At 41.0% G+C, this 17,885-nt stretch overlaps 1 protein-coding gene, 1 long non-coding RNA gene and 1 pseudogene across 3 annotated transcripts; all 3 read left to right on the forward strand.

Moving 5' to 3' along the window:
- The first annotated feature begins 5,568 nt into the window (after positions 1-5,568).
- Positions 5,569-9,675, forward strand: LOC124699617 (probable ubiquitin-like-specific protease 2B). Of its 2 annotated transcripts, XM_047231896.1 has the most exons (8): positions 5,569-5,723; positions 7,516-7,645; positions 7,739-7,912; positions 7,993-8,127; positions 8,716-8,797; positions 8,890-9,015; positions 9,100-9,167; positions 9,251-9,675. In XM_047231896.1, exons 1-8 carry the CDS (start codon positions 5,666-5,668, stop codon positions 9,282-9,284), a joined length of 807 nt encoding a protein of 268 aa, XP_047087852.1. In that variant the 5' UTR covers positions 5,569-5,665; the 3' UTR covers positions 9,285-9,675. The 2 variants fall into 2 exon arrangements, with proteins under 2 accessions (XP_047087852.1, XP_047087853.1); XM_047231897.1 differs by lacking the exon at positions 7,739-7,912.
- Positions 9,676-10,965: 1,290 nt separating this feature from the next.
- LOC124696624 lies at positions 10,966-16,325 on the forward strand (annotated as a pseudogene).
- A 4-nt stretch (positions 16,326-16,329) lies between these two features.
- On the forward strand, positions 16,330-16,870 carry LOC124699618. The gene is made up of 2 exons (XR_007001449.1): positions 16,330-16,365; positions 16,429-16,870. It is a non-coding gene; the product is annotated as an uncharacterized LOC124699618 (long non-coding RNA).
- Positions 16,871-17,885: the final 1,015 nt, after the last annotated feature.

A 17,885-nucleotide genomic window follows, 5' to 3' on the forward strand; every position in this document is an offset into this window, starting at 1 on the left:
CTAGGGTTTCTCTATCCTCCGACGGCGCCGCCCGTCGAGAGTAGCTTTTGGCCGTGTTCTACCCTTGGGAAGCATGGCGGACAAAGGGGAATCAAGAGGAACTCGTTCTGAGCAGGTGGATGATTTGCTAAGCCGTCTAAACCTCGCTGAGGAGGAAGAAGATGGGTTTGTCTGGGAGGAGGAGGTCCAGGATCCTGCTGTGAAAGCCCAATGGTTAGCGATCGTGAAGGTCCACACGTCGAGGGGCTTTATCCCTAGTGCGCTCTATGCTGACATGAGATCGGCATGGAACCCGGAAAAAGAGGTTGCGTGGAGGAGGATTGAAGAAAATATGTTCATAATTCAGTTCTCATGCCTAGGAGATTGGAACAAGGCGATGATGCAAGGACCCTGTTTTTTCCGAAATCAAGCTTTGGTGATGGAAGAGTATGATGGGCTTCAAAACCCTAGGTTGATTGTACTGGATTAAATCATGATTTTGGCACAAGTCATGAAACTTTCGGATCTCTATCTGAAGGTTCCGATCATTAAGGGGATGTGCAGATCTATGGGAGAAATCTTGGAAGTCCAGATCAAATTACCGGCGGGATATATAGGTGAATTTGTGCGTGTTCGTGCTAAGATGGATATCAACAAGAAGATCGTCCGGTTTGTGTCAATGACAAGGGAGAAGAAAAAGGAGTGGTATCAGGTCAAACATGAGAAACTACCAACGTTCTGCCATAACTGCGGTTTCATTGGACACTGGTATGAAGAATGTGGCGATGGGATACATGATGTGACAAAGTTTGAATGGGATGAATTTATCTTGGCCCCAACTGGTCAGGGAGGTGGGTAGAGGTAGAGGAGGTGGTCGTGCACCCTTTTCTAACAGCGTCCCATTCATGGGGAGGGGACGAGGCAGATCAGGAGATATGCCTCCGGGTATGAACTCTGCAAAATATGGACCAAATTCTAGGATTGATTGAGACGATGTGGAGGAGATGGATGTAAATGATGGTTATTTAAATACTAGGAAAAGACTGAATTTTGAGGGGCAGACTGAGAGAACCCTCAAGCATTGGCCATTATAGGTGGAAGCACTGTAGCAAATATGGTTGGCATTTTTGATAGCAATGGTGTTGGTACAAATACTGAAGTGGGCACCCCAGGGAAGGTGCAATCCCAGAAAAAAATCCAAGACGGGTCAAGATGACTTAAACGACATGATATCGGCGACCTCTGATTCAGAGGTTGACCGGACGGAATGAAAATATTAGGATATAATGGCCGTGGCCTCCAAGGGGCTGCGGCGATTCGGGCTCTGCAGAATCTTTGTAAGCGGAGCAATCGGATATGATCTTTTTGTCGGAAACTCATCTTGATGATGGCCGGCAGAATGTTTGCGTCATATGTTGAGGATGGATCGTAAGGAAGTTGTTCGAAGTGATGGCCGTAGTGGCGTCCTCTTGCTCTTGTGGAAGAAAGATGTTCAGATTTTTCTCGGGTATAAGACCAACAACTATATTGACGTTGAAGTTGGTTCTGGAGTGAATAATGTTTGGCGGTTTACTGGTTTATACGGTGAACCAAAGTGGCAAGAGAAGCATTTAACTTGGCAGTACCTTTGGGAGTTACATGCTCGACATGATATGCCCTGGCTGGTGATGGGGGACCTTAATGAAATCCTCTATCAGTTTGAGAAGGAGGGAGGTAATCCAAGACCCCAACATTTTATGTAGGCTTTTAAGGATGCACTATATGACTGTAACCGGGCATATTTTGGCTATATTGGTCATAAATTCACCTAGCATAGAGGTAAAATAAGAGAGAGACTTGATCATGCTCTGTCCAATGAAGCTTGGAACCTGAAATTTGGGGATGTTGTTCTGGAGAATATGGAATACAGTCATTCTGATCGTAGACCAATTTTAATGGAATTTGATAAAGAGGATATAGAGGAAAGAATTGTCCCGACTGTGCTAAGATTTTAAGCCAAATGGTTGAAAGAAGCACACTTTAGACAGGTAGTTGAAGAATCTTGGGAGCAAGCTGGTTTGGGATCTCAACCTACTTTGTTGGCGGGAAAACTTGCTTTTGTCCATGACCAACTACATAAGTGGGGCAAATCTATTCTGCAAAAATCTAAGAAGGCTATTAGAAAACTCAACGCGACTTGGAAAAGGTATCAAGGGCGCCTTTAATAGATGAAAACATTGCGGGATTGAGAATTATAGCGAAGGAAATTGAAGATATGTTGGAAAAAGAGGAGATTCATTGGGCCCAAAGAAGTAGGATCAATTGGCTGCAGCATGGGGATAAAAATACCTCCTATTTTCATCACTTCGCTAATGAAAGGAAAAAAAGAAATTTGATAAGGAAATTGAAAGATGACAGTGGTGCCTGGGTAGAAGGAGTGGCTGATCTTAACCCCATGGTGTCGGATTACTTTGCAGGCCTGTTCTCTTCCGAAATTGAGGAACCTGACCCGAAACTTATTAATAAAGTTAACCCCAAGGTGGATGATCGTATGAATGGACAACTTTTGAAACCCTTCACGGCAGAAGATGTTAAAATATCACTATTTTCTATTGGTGATATGAAGGCACCGGGGGCAGATGGTCTTCATGCTATTTTCTTCAAGAAATGTTGGAACATTTTGGGGGAGGTCTTAACAGCGGAGGTTTTAAGCTCCATCAACAATAAAACTATCCCTGAAGGTTGGAATGATACGGTAATCATTTTAATACACAAAGTGAAAAATCCTGAATTTATCACCCAATATAGGCCTATAGTTTATGCAATATTCTATACAAGGTGATCTCTAAAATGCTTGCTTTCCGACTAAAGTTTGTTCTTGATGAGGCTATTTCTCCGATGCAAAGTGCTTTTGTTCCTTGAAGAGCTTATGAATGCCTACATAAAATCAAGAACAAGAAAGTAGGTAAATGGGGGTATTGTGCTGTTAAACTGGATATGCACAAGACCTAGATCGTGTAGAATGGAATTTCCTTGAAAGTATGATGATACAATTGGAATTCCAGGAGGATTTTGTGAATCTTTTGATGATGTGTGTAAGGTCGGTGAAGTATAAGATCAGATTTAACAATCAAGAATCAAATTCCTTTACTCCATCTAGAGGGCTTTGTCAAGGGGATCCTTTGTCTCCTTATTTGTTTCTTATTTGTGCGGAAGGTTTATGAGTTTACTGGCTCATGGAGAGGAGGTTCGTGGCATGGAATGTGTTAGGGTTAGCAGAAATGCTCCATCAGTGTCTCGTTTACTGTTTGATGATGAATCCCTTATCCTTATGAAGGCAAATATGACTAATGCAATCTCATTGAGACAAGTGCTTGATCAATACTGCGCAAGTTCGGGACACCTTGTGAGCTAGGCGAAGTGCAGCGTGTTTTTAGCCCTAATGTGGATACTGGGGTGAAGGCTGAGATTTGTACATAATTGAATATAATGACGGAGGCATTATCAGATAAATACTTGGGATTGCCATCTATGGTCGGTGTAGACCGGAGTGAGAGCTTCCTGTATCTGCTTGAGAGGATCATTAAAAGGTTTGATGGATGGAAGGAAAAAATTTCCTTTCAATGGGAGGAAAAGAAATTTTGCTAAAAGCAATCATCCAATCTCTTTCGGTTTATGCTATGTCTATCTTCAATATTCCAAAGAACCTATGCAAGCATATGACAGATGCCATGGCTAGCTTCTGGTGGGGAGACACGGAGGAGAAGAATAAACTACACTGGATGGCGTAGTGGAAAATATGCATCCCTAAGAAATTTGGTGGCATGGGCTTCCAAGATTTACATGCTTTTAACCATGCGATGTTAGCAAAGAAGTGTTGGTGCCTTATTACTAAACCAAATTCACTATGTGCTCAGATTTTGAGTGCTAAGTATTACCCAAATAGTGATCTCTTGAAAGCTAGTCCAAAGAAAGGTTCATCATTTACCTGGCAAAGTATCATCACGGGTCTGAATGTGTTTAAAAGAGGTTATATTTGGAGAGTTGGTACGAGGAAAAAAATTAATATTTCGGAGGATTGCTAGATTCTAGATAGTCCAGATCGCAAAATTCAAACTCCAAAAGGTCAAGTTTTAATTAAGTTGGTTAATGCTCTAATTGATCCCGTCTCCTTGCAATGGGATTCAAATTTGATCGGATATATTTTTAACCCAATTGATGCCGCCAGAATATTACGGAATCCTTTGAGTGAAAATCTAAATGAAGATTTTATATCATGGCATATGACAAAGTCTCACTGCTTCTCAGTTCGTTCGGCTTATTATACCCAGTGGATCATCTTCATGGACACAAACTAGACAGGACAACAGATCAAAGTACATCATAACATAATCCGGTGTGGTAGCAGGTGTGGAAATTGAAAGTGCCGAGTAAAATTCAAATTTTTGTTTGGCGGGCTTTACATGGAATTGTCCCTGGCATGTCAATTCTTGCAAATAAACACATCCCGGCTTCTGGACAATGCCCGGTCTGCCTCCAAGGAGCGGAGGATATTCGTCATCTTATGTTCACATGTGATCGTGCTAGAGAGGTGTGGCGAGTAATTGGACTAAGGCATGTGATTGAGCCGGCCCTTGTGGACCGCTCTGGTTCAGTTGTGTTAGAGGGTCCTCTATGCGATGACTTGCATATGCCCTCACCGATCAGTTCAGTGGGGATTAAAGAGCTTATTGCAACTTCAGCTTGGTACATATGGTGGCAAAGACAAGAAATTAAGAAGGGGGAGTCAGTAGCTACTCCGGCAAGAACAACTTTTGCTATTGCAGGATTGGCGCGGAATTATTACGGTGCCGAAACATCTACTGAGCCAAAGGTTCTATACTGCACCAGGCCGGATTCTCACACATACAAGATAAATGTTGACGATGCTTGCTTTCCGAATGGTTCAGGTGCAATTGGTGTAATTCTCCGTAATCACAAGGGAGTGGCTTTGGCAGGAAGGAGCAGATTGTTTAATAATGTTCTAAATGCATCAACTGTTGAAGCTTTGGCGTTAAAAGATGGGATCCAAGTGGCTGAAGTTCTGGGCTGCATACCTGTTGTGTTGGAATCAGATTGCTTGGAGATAGTTAATTTGTTTAATGATATAATGATCTATAGAGTCCCTATACGGGCAATATTAGCAGACTGTCTACATCAAGCACAAGCTATTACCATGTGAAGCATTGTTCCAGGGAAGCAAATGAAGTGGCTCACAACGTTAGCTAAGCATAGCTATTTTAATAATTTATGTTGTAATTGGAACGGTGATCCTCCTAGTTTTCTATTGAATAGATTATCGCATGATGCAAGGATCATTTGATTATAGAGCGACAAGTTTATTACGCATTCTTTTTTCCTCTTCAGGGTATCTAAGAGGATTGGGAGGTTTTTAATGAGGCGCCTTACTTGCTTAATATATGAGTATGATTTCATTTTTTTTTACAAACTGTATCCAACCAAATACAGAAGTTCTAGCCGGCATCCATACATACCTTTCAACCCTAGATCTTCCACTTGCGTCACTACTCCCGATTTTTTTTTTTTTTTGACAGCACCACTCCCCCGAACTTGAGCTCCCTATTCAGATTCACCCACCCGCCGGAGCCGGATTCCGTCGAACCAAACCCTATAACCGGTCGCCACTCCGACAGTTGCCGTCGTCGCCATGCCCCGCCGCAGCCACTGCCAGAGCAACGCGCCCATTGACCTCGACGGCGAGGATGGTGAGCGTCCCCCTCCCCTCCCTCCCCCCCTCCCTCCCCCCCCCCCTCCCCCCTCCCCTCTGCGATTCTAGGCTTTTTTGTTTTGATTCCTGGGGATGCTTGGTGACCCGCTTGCTGCGAAGATGGTTAATGCTGCACTTTGGGATCTCCTTCCTCTGTAAGGGTTTAGATGGTTTGTGAATATATAGGTCAAGGTACCCTTTCCATTAATTCTGCGGCGTACATGATGTCAATGTTGGGAATATGGCGGTTCATTTCCCATAAGGACCCGTATTGCTAGGCTCGATTGATCAGCTGGTGCTTGCGCAGGAAATGTAGTGTGTAGAGGATGCTGTTTTTTATGCTTATGCTTAAGGAGTATATATGTTTCGATTTTTTCTATTACTCCCTCTCTTCCTAAATATTATATGTTGTAGCAGTTTAAATTGAACTTCTAGGACATCTTATATTGAGGAACAAAGGGAGTAGTTAACATTGTTTACCAAGATGAGCAGTGGGCAGCAGACCCAACGCCTTTTTGCAATTGCACAATTCTAGGAGCCAATCAATGCATAGCTGCTGTCTAGATGAGAGATCGCCGCCATGTAGAACACTCTAATTCAACCTCGTATGTGATAGCAAACAAGAATTCATGTACTTTAAGCATTATCAGGTAGTGGTTGACTAGTTCTTCCCTAGCTGCTTTAAAGGTGCTAGCATCTGCACTTGAAACTGGAGGAGGTTTTACCTGAATCTTTGTTCTTTCCTCATTTCAATGTTTCAGTTTGAGATATCAAGTAGAAAGGATATTAGCTTAGTGCTTTCTTTGATTTGCTGACACATTCTAAATCTGCAGTATAGTCATTATTTATCAGCATAGTTTTGTTAGTGTGCACATAGTGTGTTCACTTATAGGATTTGTAGCCTAGTGCATTACACTATCAAGATATAGGATAGATCCTGTCTCATATATTGGAAGTTGCAACTAAAAAGAGTTACCTAATGGTTTGAGGTCAGATTATGATTTTGCAGTTTGTTGAAATTCTTATACTTGAAATACTTTTTTTGAGCCTGTGAAACTGTTTGCATCTTGATTCTTGAGAAGGCAGCATATCCTATCATTTGTCCATTTACTCCTCATTTTCCTGCTATCATTTCTGGGTTAACACTTAATTTTCTTCAGCAATATTATGACATAATTGCTCATGGTGCTCTTGATCGGTAGATTATTAGATTATTGTTAGTACTTGTTTGATTCACCATTGCCACTCCATCTGTATGTAAGAATACTATATGGTGCATAGTTTTCTTGTTTTATTTTTGTGGAACAATCAGTGTTCTTGTTTCAAAATGTTAATTTCTTTGTATGGGTGACTAGCAGAACAGAACAATGTTGTTGCCTGGATGAGGGTTTATCATGTGTCAGAACATGATAAGGGTTCTTATAACCGAAGGTTGCAAATATGATCAAACTCATCTTTCAAGCGAATTGAAAATAACTAAGGAAAAGGGTACTTTGTTGTTCAAAACTGCGATGGGTTTGTTTTCCTTGATGCCATCTAGAGTTCTTCCATTTTAATTCGTCAGGAGAAAATATTTGACCCTATAAAGGCATGAACTTTAAATCCTTTGTACGCTCAGTGTAAATAGACAGTGGTTGTTACTTATGCTCGGTTCTTTGCCGTGCGTTAATTTGATTTAGCACAACAATAAATTTGATTTTTCTAGTTGGGGAGAATGAACTTTAGACGCATGCAGTTTCTTTATGGTAGTATCTTGAGTTGTAATGTCATTCTTATGTTTCGTCGTGTAGAGTGCAAGAGCAAGCGTTCTCGAACATGTAGAACGCCAACAGCGAAGAGCTCAAATCGCATTGCTAGTAGCAAGAGGGACAAGACAAATCAAGACAAACTGGATACTCATATTTTTGATCTATACATTGAGTATGTGTGCTTTCCTTTGTCACCAGGATTGATTAGTTGGTCTTCCTGTAGAATTTTTTTTACTTATTTGCTGCTGCAAATTTGTGCACATAGGGATCTTTGGAAGCACATAGATGAAGACAAGAAAAGTGCTTATGCATATTTGGATTCCTTATGGTTTAACAGTTATATTAACGCGAGTGACGAAAAGAAATCAAAAATTCTTAAATGGGCGAAGTCTCTGAAAATATTTTCAAGACAATATGTGTTTGTCCCTATTGCTTGTTGGTAGGTTAATCTTATTTATACCTTAGGCATGAACTTCTTTGGTTGCCAAAGAGAGACAAAATTAACTTTCCTGACTACAGGGGACACTGGAGCCTCCTTGTCTTGTGCCACTTTGATGAGACTGACTGCTCAGATACTAAAAAAGGACCACGCATGCTTCTGCTGGATTCACTTAATCAAACAGATCCGACAAGGTTGCAATCAGATATCAGAAGGTGTGATCCCTTTATCCTTTCCTTTTCAAATCTCCAAGATATTTATAATACTGATCTGAATGATAATACATGTGTTATGCTATAGTAATGGTCATGTGACTGACCATTTGGTTGGTAAAGTAGTTGATTCAAAAAATAGTAACAAGATGCTGCCAGAGGACGTATGTACCAAATAGGCGATTCAAGCCAGTGGGCGTCACTAAGTTTTTACATATATCATCCAACTGCCAGAGGATCAACAACTAGCAAAAAACCTCTCATCAAATTCAACTTTACTACAGCATATCACAAATTATCTGACAGTTGCCATACATAGTTATTGGTTTTGATGGTTTTGGGCATTTAGCAGTCCTTGCTATTTGTCCGGGAAGTTTTTAGTCTATTTTCGTGGAAATGAATGACTTCAGTTGTATTACCTCTGTTCCACAGTGTAAGATGTTTTGGTAGGCTATTTTAGCCTCAGAAAACATCTTATATTTAAAAACTGAGGTATTACATATCTATGCTTGTGAGAAATGACAAAACTGTATCATGGTAAGAGCTCTAGAATCCAATGGTTTCTTTAGCTTTTCTTTTCTGGTATGCCAGATTCATTCGAGGTATTTATGAAACGGAAGAGCGGGAAGAAAGTGTGCACTTTATAAACAAAATCCGTCTTGAGTTTCCGAAGGTATGATGGTTAATACCACGCGTACTGGTCACCAGTTAATAATTCTTTTTTGAATCTGGAGTTTTTGACATGGTCCATAAACAACTGTGCAGGTGCCACAGCAAAATGGGGAGGAATGTGGTATATATGTTCTGTACTTCATCCACTGTTTTCTTCACAGCAAAAAATTGGCAGAGGTTCTTGAAAACAAAAAACTAGATGAAAACTTCGGCCAGCTGGTGTGTCATATTGTTATGCATTTCCATCTTCATACCATTCTACCTATCAAATGCTATGCTAATTTGTTTGATCTCTATGAATAGTTTCATGATGGCTCATTTGATCCAGAGGAATTTGAGAACTTCCGCAAGGATGTTCATTCATTTCAAGTGTATGTTTTCCAGGTTATGTTGTATTTATTCCATGCATGTCAAATTTAGTGCTCTCACTGTTTTTTTTTGTATGATTCTGCAGGAAAAGGAATACCGCAGTTGAAGATCAGGATTGATCGTAACATCGCAATGCATATATGTAGTTAATTATTACAAGACGATCGAAAGTTTCAACTTCCCTGGTGGCAAATTCTGAGAAAGTTTGAAGGTTGTGGAGAAAGCTGTTGATAACATACAGCTTATGTAGCTCAGTGGAAGTTAACTGTTTGTCCGAAAATCGAGCTTCATGGCAGTTAGCATCTAATTACGGGCATGGTATGCATAGATGCTTCCTTTTTAGCATTTTTAGAGGGTGTTTTATGATCTGTATTTTGGGGTGTTCAAATCCAATTTAGATGCAAACTGTGGAAATGGCCAAGAACTGCTGTAGTTCATTTTTCTTTCGATGAACCTAATCACTCCGGCAAAGCTTGTGCAAACAACTGCCATAGGGTTTCTATGGATTGAGGTCAACCTGTCTTTGATCACCCCTGTTTGTATTAGTATCCATATTGGCATTTTTTAGGTCTGTTATATCAATCTTATGCACTCCACTTGATATCGGTAATGCCACAGCCAAGATGGTTGTTCCCCTGCTGAGGCTGCCTCATGTAGGGAATGGCGCACCTGAGGTGTCCAGCTAGAAATGACACTCCTGAAAGTTTCAATTCCGTATTTGACACTGAAAAATATTTTCTTCCTTATTTGACATCCTATCTTCATTTCTTCCCTATATGACACTCTAGTGCAATTTGAGCACTAACGGTGTTAGCTAGGGACTTAAGATGACATTTTTGCCCCTGGTTCAGTTTATGATTAATTTCTTCCAACATTGCCTGTTAGAATCTGTGATGAGATAAAAAAAAGTGCAGTAATTCAATACGTGATTCCTTTTACAGCATTACGTATGTAAATTTTGTTATACTGTGAAGCAAATGTTTTAGTATGAAATTTTTTCCCAAGTCTCCAGATAGACACATTTGGAATTTAGAAAAGTGAAAAACTTAAACATGTTCCACAACCAGATGAGAGCATATAAGAGGATACTGCATAAACGATGGGGAGCTACAGCATCGGTCTTTTTGAACACTCCACGCTAGCACAAACATGAGCATGTGCGTTTTGGTACATGACAATTTATTCGCTCTAATTTGAAACAAAACATTGAAGAACAATTGACTGGCCGAACCCTGCAGCCACGAGTCCAAAATCGAGCCCGCATCCACACCCAAACCTGCCGCCACGCCGGCCGCTGATCTCTCCGACAGAAGCACCACATGCGTGGCATCTCCCTCCGCCGCCGTGCCTGGGTCAGCGTCTGGATCGCCAACCTTGACCGCCCTCCGCCGCAGTTGCTGGGCGGACCTTCATAGCCCCGCCGCCGTCTGGTTTGACCATAGCTAGGCCCCCTTCTGCTGCCGCTGCCCAATGCTCTGGTTAGCGCTGCCGCTTCTTGGACGTGACTGGGAGGGAGATGGACGGGAAAGGTCCGGGAGAGGGACGGGTCGAGCTGGACCTGTGAGTTTTGGCCCTTATTTTCCCCCCAATTTCTCTGTCGATTGAAGGTAGGGGTACATTAGTCCAAAAAACACAATGTTAACGACATGAGCTAACAGATATAACGGCAGTGTCAAATAGGGAAGAAAATGAAGATAAGATGTCAAATAGGAGAGAAAAAGGTTGCAAATGTCAAATAAGGAACTGAAACTTTGAGGAGTGTCAAATAAGGAATTCTCTCCTAGAAATGTGAGCTGTGCAATGGCCCGGATGACTGCTGCATCTTACCAGAAGCAAACTTGGAACATGAGTAAGTTGAACCAGTCAGTTTGCCTCAACAAGAGAGGAACCACATATGGCAATGGACAGAAGTGCCAAAAAATGACATTAAAAGGCAAGAGTTTAAGATAGTCATTCTGGTTTCACTATGGCAAACACTGGGGTTTCATATGATTATGCATCTGTGTGGGTTGACAATTGGCATATATACCTTGACTTGCTGTTGCAACAGTTGCACATATTCTATGATTTTGTCGAGCATGACAGCCTTGCCTACCACCTGAAAAAGGCATAATTTTCCCGATTTCAAATATGTGCATACCAAATTCTAAAGCTAAGCTACTCGATCAAGCGACGGCTATTTCCATGATATTTCTTTTTGTAGTCATGCCTTGTTGCAACCTGGCACAAGATCAAGCAGCAGCTTCATCCTCTGGCTGATAGTATTCTCTCTTCTCATCTGACCAAGTTAAGAGTAAGGAAAATAAGTTCTACAGAAGAAATGACCCATGATGCCACAGCGACGCCACACACACGCCCATTGGTAGGTTTGATTCATTGGATGCATACATGATACTCCATGTACCGTTTATCTAACTGCATGATACTCCATGTACCCATTGGATGCATACAGCATACATGAGTACATGCATAGCTAACTGCATGTACCGTTTATCACTTCACATGAGCACATGAGGAATTAGATATATGGATCTCAATTTCGTAACCATGAAGATATTCACATGAGAACTGACTGTCCACGCTCCCAGCCACCCTTTGTAGGCACTAAGGGTCCGTTTGGTTGACTGGGTCGAATTTTTTGCATCACTGAGAAGAAAAGCACTGCACTTTGCATACGGACATGGGCTAGAAAAGCCATGTTGTTTGGTAGCCCGTGAAGCTATTTTCTGCACCAGAGAGAGAAGACATCGCAATTGAGATGCTTGGACAAATGACAAGCGGGTTTTCAATTTCTCCTTGCAGTGTGTTATCATATGCTTTATGATTTCCTTGGAAAATGGCTTATAACAGTAGCTTTATTGATCCATTAACACATTACAATCCTCCTCTAGGAGGGGTTCGATATCTGTTGGGACAGCCCCCAACCAGAAACCTACATAGTTACTAACTCTAGCATTACTAGCCAGACTATGAGCAACATGATTACAACTTCTGTTGATATGAACAACCGAAGAGCCAACACCAGATGCTAACACATCTTTGATATCATTGATAATATGGCAGAGATGTGATAAATCCCCTCCAGGTTTGTTAATAGCTGAAGCAGCGACAAGGCAGTCAGTTTCACAAATAATCTGCCCCTGTGCCCAAGTGGCCACCAGCGAGAGACCATCCTTGATTGCTTCCAGCTCCGCTTCTTCAGCAGAAGAGCAATTTGGCAACACTCTGGCAGCAGAGAAACACACATTCCCATGTTCATCCCTAGCAATCACACCCAAGGTAGCTTGATTACCAGGTTGCGCAAACGAAGCACCAACATTAACCTTGATACACCCAGAATTTGGTTTAGTCCATCCAATAGAGCTTTTGACAGAACCCGCTTGCACAGGCCCCTGATCAAGATGAAGGACCATTTTTCCTTTGTCCTGAGGGGAGAAACAAGGCACCTGGTCCAAGGAGAATTCCACAGCATAAGATTTAAGGAAATCAACCCACTGTTTTATAGTAGCCGTATCTTTTTCATGGATAATATTATCTCTCAAAAACCAAGCTCTCCAGAGCAAGAGGAGCACCTGCCTCTTATTCGTATATACTCCTATTACCCTCAACCCTATAAAACCACTAGTACACCGTTTGCACGAACAAGGCTGGATCGCGGCAGTCGAATATGCTATAGCCGTCGGGGTAGAATCCGACCTCCCAAGCGCGATCGGCGACGTTGAATCTCTCAGAGAGGACGGGCCGGCTGACACCTATGGCTTTGATATGGCTGTACTGCCGAATTGTGAACTAGTGCGTTTCAGACACTCTGACCGTGACAATCTCATGGCAGCTACCCATCGGGGATGGGGTTGCTTTGATCTAGTGTTCAGCTGTAGGTATATCTTCTTTATGAATGCGCCTAGCTCTCAATTGACCAAGAATTATTTTAAGGGCTCATTTGATTTATAGGATTTGTATAAGAATTGTGTAGGATTTAGATTCTATGTGATTTTTTCTTACACTAGTTGTTTAATTTACAGGAATATATTCTATAGGAATTAATCCTATAAATTTTTTGTAGTGCAAATCCTATAGGAAATAAACATGAGGTTATACCTCATGGAAAAATTCTTTTGGCACAGTCGAAAAGAACTCATCTTTTCATAGGCTTCACCTAGGCATGATATCCTAATCATATATTTTTCTATTCCTATGATTTTCTATCCTATGAATCAAAGGAACCATAAAAGCATAGATGTTTGTATTGAGAGGCTTGGCATTGCAATATGCTAGGATATTTGCATTGAGATCAATACCAATATTTCTGTATGGATGTATAGATATTTGGTACCTAGAATTGATACCATAGTTGAATGCCAAATCCCGTTTGGATGGTCAAAGTGATGTATTGCATTTGTTTGGGGACATGGGAGAGGGAGGGCAGAAGACGACAGACGGTGGGTAGGACTACAGCCCCGATCCTTCTCGGAGGTGGAGGTCGCCCGACTGTAGATCAAATCATGACATGAGGCGGTGGGAATGAAGTGAGGGAAGGGAGGGTGAGGTGGAGGCCGGAAGACATCGCCGGTGAGGATCCGTAGGGGAGGGGTCGGATTTACCTGGCCACCACTCGATTTCCTTGTCCAGCAACGAGCTAGGTCAGGCGCTCGGGTGGGTAAGAGAAGACGCGGTCGGGTGAGGAAAAAAAACTCGCCTCCCGTGAATACCCAGCGATGTACATATCTGGGGCTCGACAGTCGGGAGGATCCCACGACACTTCAATTGACCCATGCCAATATTCACCCCGAATACCTCACGTCAATACCTAGCACATCCAGACGCCTCAAATTGAGGTATTCGGATGGGAATGCCTCAATACCCAATACCGAGCCTGAGTACAAACATCCAAAGGGTGCCTAATATCTATCTCTTCTATGTTTTTTTCTCTTTTGGGCCAATGATTTCTCCATAACAAGCTAAAAAACAATTTGCATACTAATGTGCATTATTGTGCAACAACATACTAATGTACAATTTCACATGTTGATATTTAGATGCGATTACGTGGATATTTTATGTTTAATTACAATTCATGACAATATCAATTCATATACTATTTGTGCAAATTGCATAATACTGTATACTATTGTGCAATTGCATATTTATAGTCAGTTGAGCACTTGAGCTTGAAGAGTTCAATTGCAATTGCATACGATTTATAGAAAAAGAAGAAATTTACCAAGAGAGGAGTTCTGCTTTCGGTTTATCTCGTTTTGAGAACTTCTAGAAGGTTTTGGTCAGATTTTCTCTTAGTTTTTTCTGGTTCTTTGGACATGTCGTTTTTTCCCCTTTTTTGCAGTTTTTTTTTCTGTTTTGAACATTTTTTAATTCAAACATTTTTAATATTCGAATAGGTTTCAAGTTTGACTTTTTTCATATTTGATTTGTTTTCAAATGCAACCAAATTTATATATTTTTTAAATAAAATAACTTTCAAGTTCGAAGAATTTTCAAATTGAAACTTTTTTTGAACAGTTTTCAACTTCGAACATTTTTTAATTAAAACAATTTAAAAATTTGAACATTTTCCAAGATCTAGAAGTTTTTCAGAAAAAAGAAAAAATGAAATAACAAAAAGGAAAAAAAAAACTGTGGAAAGCAACCGTTACCCTAGGCCGGCCGAAGCGGGCGGGAGCCATTGACTCCCGCACTGGAGAGTGATAGGTAGGGGCTCCCCATTTTTAGGGATGTTGTATGCTCATCTCCTGCATAACACGATCAGGGTTATCCACTTGATGCATCGGAATGGTTTCAGCAGTCTTAAGTGTATTTTTGTATCAATAGTCTTGAGGTAGGAAAAAGGTGAATGTTTGAGCCACTCTGACCAGAAGCAGGCATATTTCTTCACCTCTTTGCACCGTTTTTCCGATAAAGGATGCTTTATTACTTTTAGAAGCAATTACATCCAGCCTCTGCATAACCAGGATGCACACAGTCGTTTTGTTGTCTCGAGTCCAAAAGGATAAATCATAAAAACTAGGCGAGATACATATCGGAGCGATGAAACATATAATGATGATGACCACCTGTCAGAAAGAAGTTCAAAGCACATTGCAAATAGCAGGAGGGCCAAAACGAAAGAAGACAAGTTGGATACTGATATTTTTGAATTGTACATGGAGTATGTCTTGCTATTGTCTTTCTTTTCTTCTTTTCTTCTTTTTTCAACACTAATTTTTCTTATTTGCTCCTATAACTTTGTGCATAGGGATCTTTGGAAACGAATAGATGAAGATAAGAAGAGTGCATATGCATACTTTGATTCAATATGGTTTTACATGTATAAAAGCGGGGATAATAAACCAAACATCCTTAAGTGGATAAAGGCTAAGAAGATATTCTCAAGACAATATGTTTTTGTCCCTATTGTCTGTTGGTAGGTATACTCCGTAATACTTTGTGAAGTGACCTATTTTGCTTGTCCAATATGGTATCATACTTGCACTTTCTTCAACATAGGGGACACTGGAACCTTCTTGTCTTATGCAATTTCGGAGAGACAAACTACTCGGATACAAGAAAAAGCCTCATATGCTTCTGTTGGATTCACTCAAAACAACAGATCTGGCAAATCTGCCATCAACCATCAAAAGGTCTGATTCCTCTATATCTCTTTATGTAGGCCTCTAAAATAATCATGGAAGCGGTGATTTTACTGACATGATTTACACTTGCCATAGCACTTAGTAGTAGTTGGCAAGCTTGTGTTATACTACTTACAATATCATGGTTTTATTTTGTTTCCTTCACCTGTATTACCAGATTCATTGTTGATATTTTAAAATCTGAAGAGCGGCCAGACATCGAGCAGTTCATAAATGAAGTCCATCTTGAATTTCCTGAGGTATATGATTTAACATCTTGAAGATATATTTCACGTCTGCATCAGTGCTTCTGATTTCAATTTCTCATCATGAAACATTGGTACCTGAACAACTTTGCAGGTGCCACGGAAAACTGGGGATGATAGTGGCATATATGTTCTTTTCTTTATCCACTGTTCTCTTAAAATGAAAAACCGGGAGAAGATTTCAGCCAGCTGGTGTGTCACACATTTCAAGCTTTATATACTTTCCTACATGTTTACTACTAATTTTCGTTTTGTCTGTATGATTTAGCCCAAGGAAAATTCCAGAAGGACATTGATTCATTTCGAGCGTGTTATCTTTATTTTCTGCACGTTCAATCGTGATCTTGTTGCCTTTGTTTATGCGTCTGCAGGAATAGGAATACCGAAGTTGAAGATTAGTGTGGACGCCAGGACTGCATCAAGTAATGGAAGATTGGTGCTCGCTTATTAGTTATCATCAGACCATTTGACCTTCCACTATGTCATGGACTCTTGTGGTAATTAGAGAATTTCTGTGTTTCTTTACCTAGGTACCATAATACGTTATCTATGTGAGATACATCTTCTCTGGTAGCGACAAATCCCGGGGAGTTGGAAGACTGCCAAGAAACTGTTGGTTACACAGTTTTTGAGCTTGGATTTGCTACCACCCTTTTAATCGATTTATAGAGATTCGAGCTGATGGGTTCTTAGCTAGAGTATCTTAGAATATGTTGTGTCACCTGGCCATGTGATTGGAGTGCACGTGAGATTGTTTTGAGACCTTAACTAGTTTGTTGAACACCTGAACCAACTACCGAATTTAAACATTCATTGTGTGGTGTGACAGTTGGTTCAGGTATTTCTTAAGCACCTGAACCAAGCAGTGACACTGCTGCGGACTTCTATGCTGCATTTCAGGCTTCATTACTTTAGACTTAATACTAACTACTACGTACACAACTGCATTAGTGCACTCATTTCCGATGGAATCATTTCAACTCCTAGTGGCTCCCTCAAGGAAATCTTCAGTATATCATCATCAACTTGCCCAAGTGAACGGCTTTGCCACCAAGTCTCCCGTCTTTCATGACAGTGCGATAAGCCCAGGCTACCATTTGCGAACAGCTTGGCCTGATTCAGAGTGAAGATCAGTTCACATAGGAAACCATAAAGCAGTCCATTCGGCTGTTCCAGCAGCCGCTAGAGCGGAAAGTGTGCAGACTCTGGCGGAGATCTCGGGCAAGTCAGCACAGAACATAATTAAGAATGACTTAATCTCTGCAATCAAAAAGTTCTATCTCTGCAATGGAACATCGCTCGAGCGCCTCAACCACAGGCTTCTGTGTCCTGCCTCCTAAGAACGATCAGCCAACTCAACCCTCCTAGTACAGGTCTATAGATTAGTTAGGACTTCGGAACCGATTAGTCACAAGCGTAGATACATGGCTATAGCACTAGTAATTTCACATCATGGTGCAGGGTGAATTTGCACCTGACAATGTTGTCCTTATGGCTTGTGTTCAATTAGTGATGGTCGAGTTAATTCCAAAAAAACCACCACATTACTGCGCGAAGTTCGTAAAACCACCACATTACTGCGCGAAGTTCGTAAAACCACCACTATTCGGCGAAATTGCAAGAAACCACTAGTATTACGAGAATTCGTTGCAATATTCAATGATTCGTGTTTTTAGCCGAGTTAACAGAGAATCTTATAGCGGGTCTCACTGCTAGTTATGACGTGGTGAAACGGAAGCATTGCAAGAGGCAGAACTAATTATTGTGAGCTTTTTAAAAAAATTCAGGACCCCACTTGTCAAATCTCCTCTCTGCTCTCTTTTTGTTT

The sequence above is a fragment of the Lolium rigidum genome, chromosome 3 (genome assembly GCF_022539505.1).
Source record: "Lolium rigidum isolate FL_2022 chromosome 3, APGP_CSIRO_Lrig_0.1, whole genome shotgun sequence".
NCBI lineage: Eukaryota > Viridiplantae > Streptophyta > Magnoliopsida > Poales > Poaceae > Lolium > Lolium rigidum.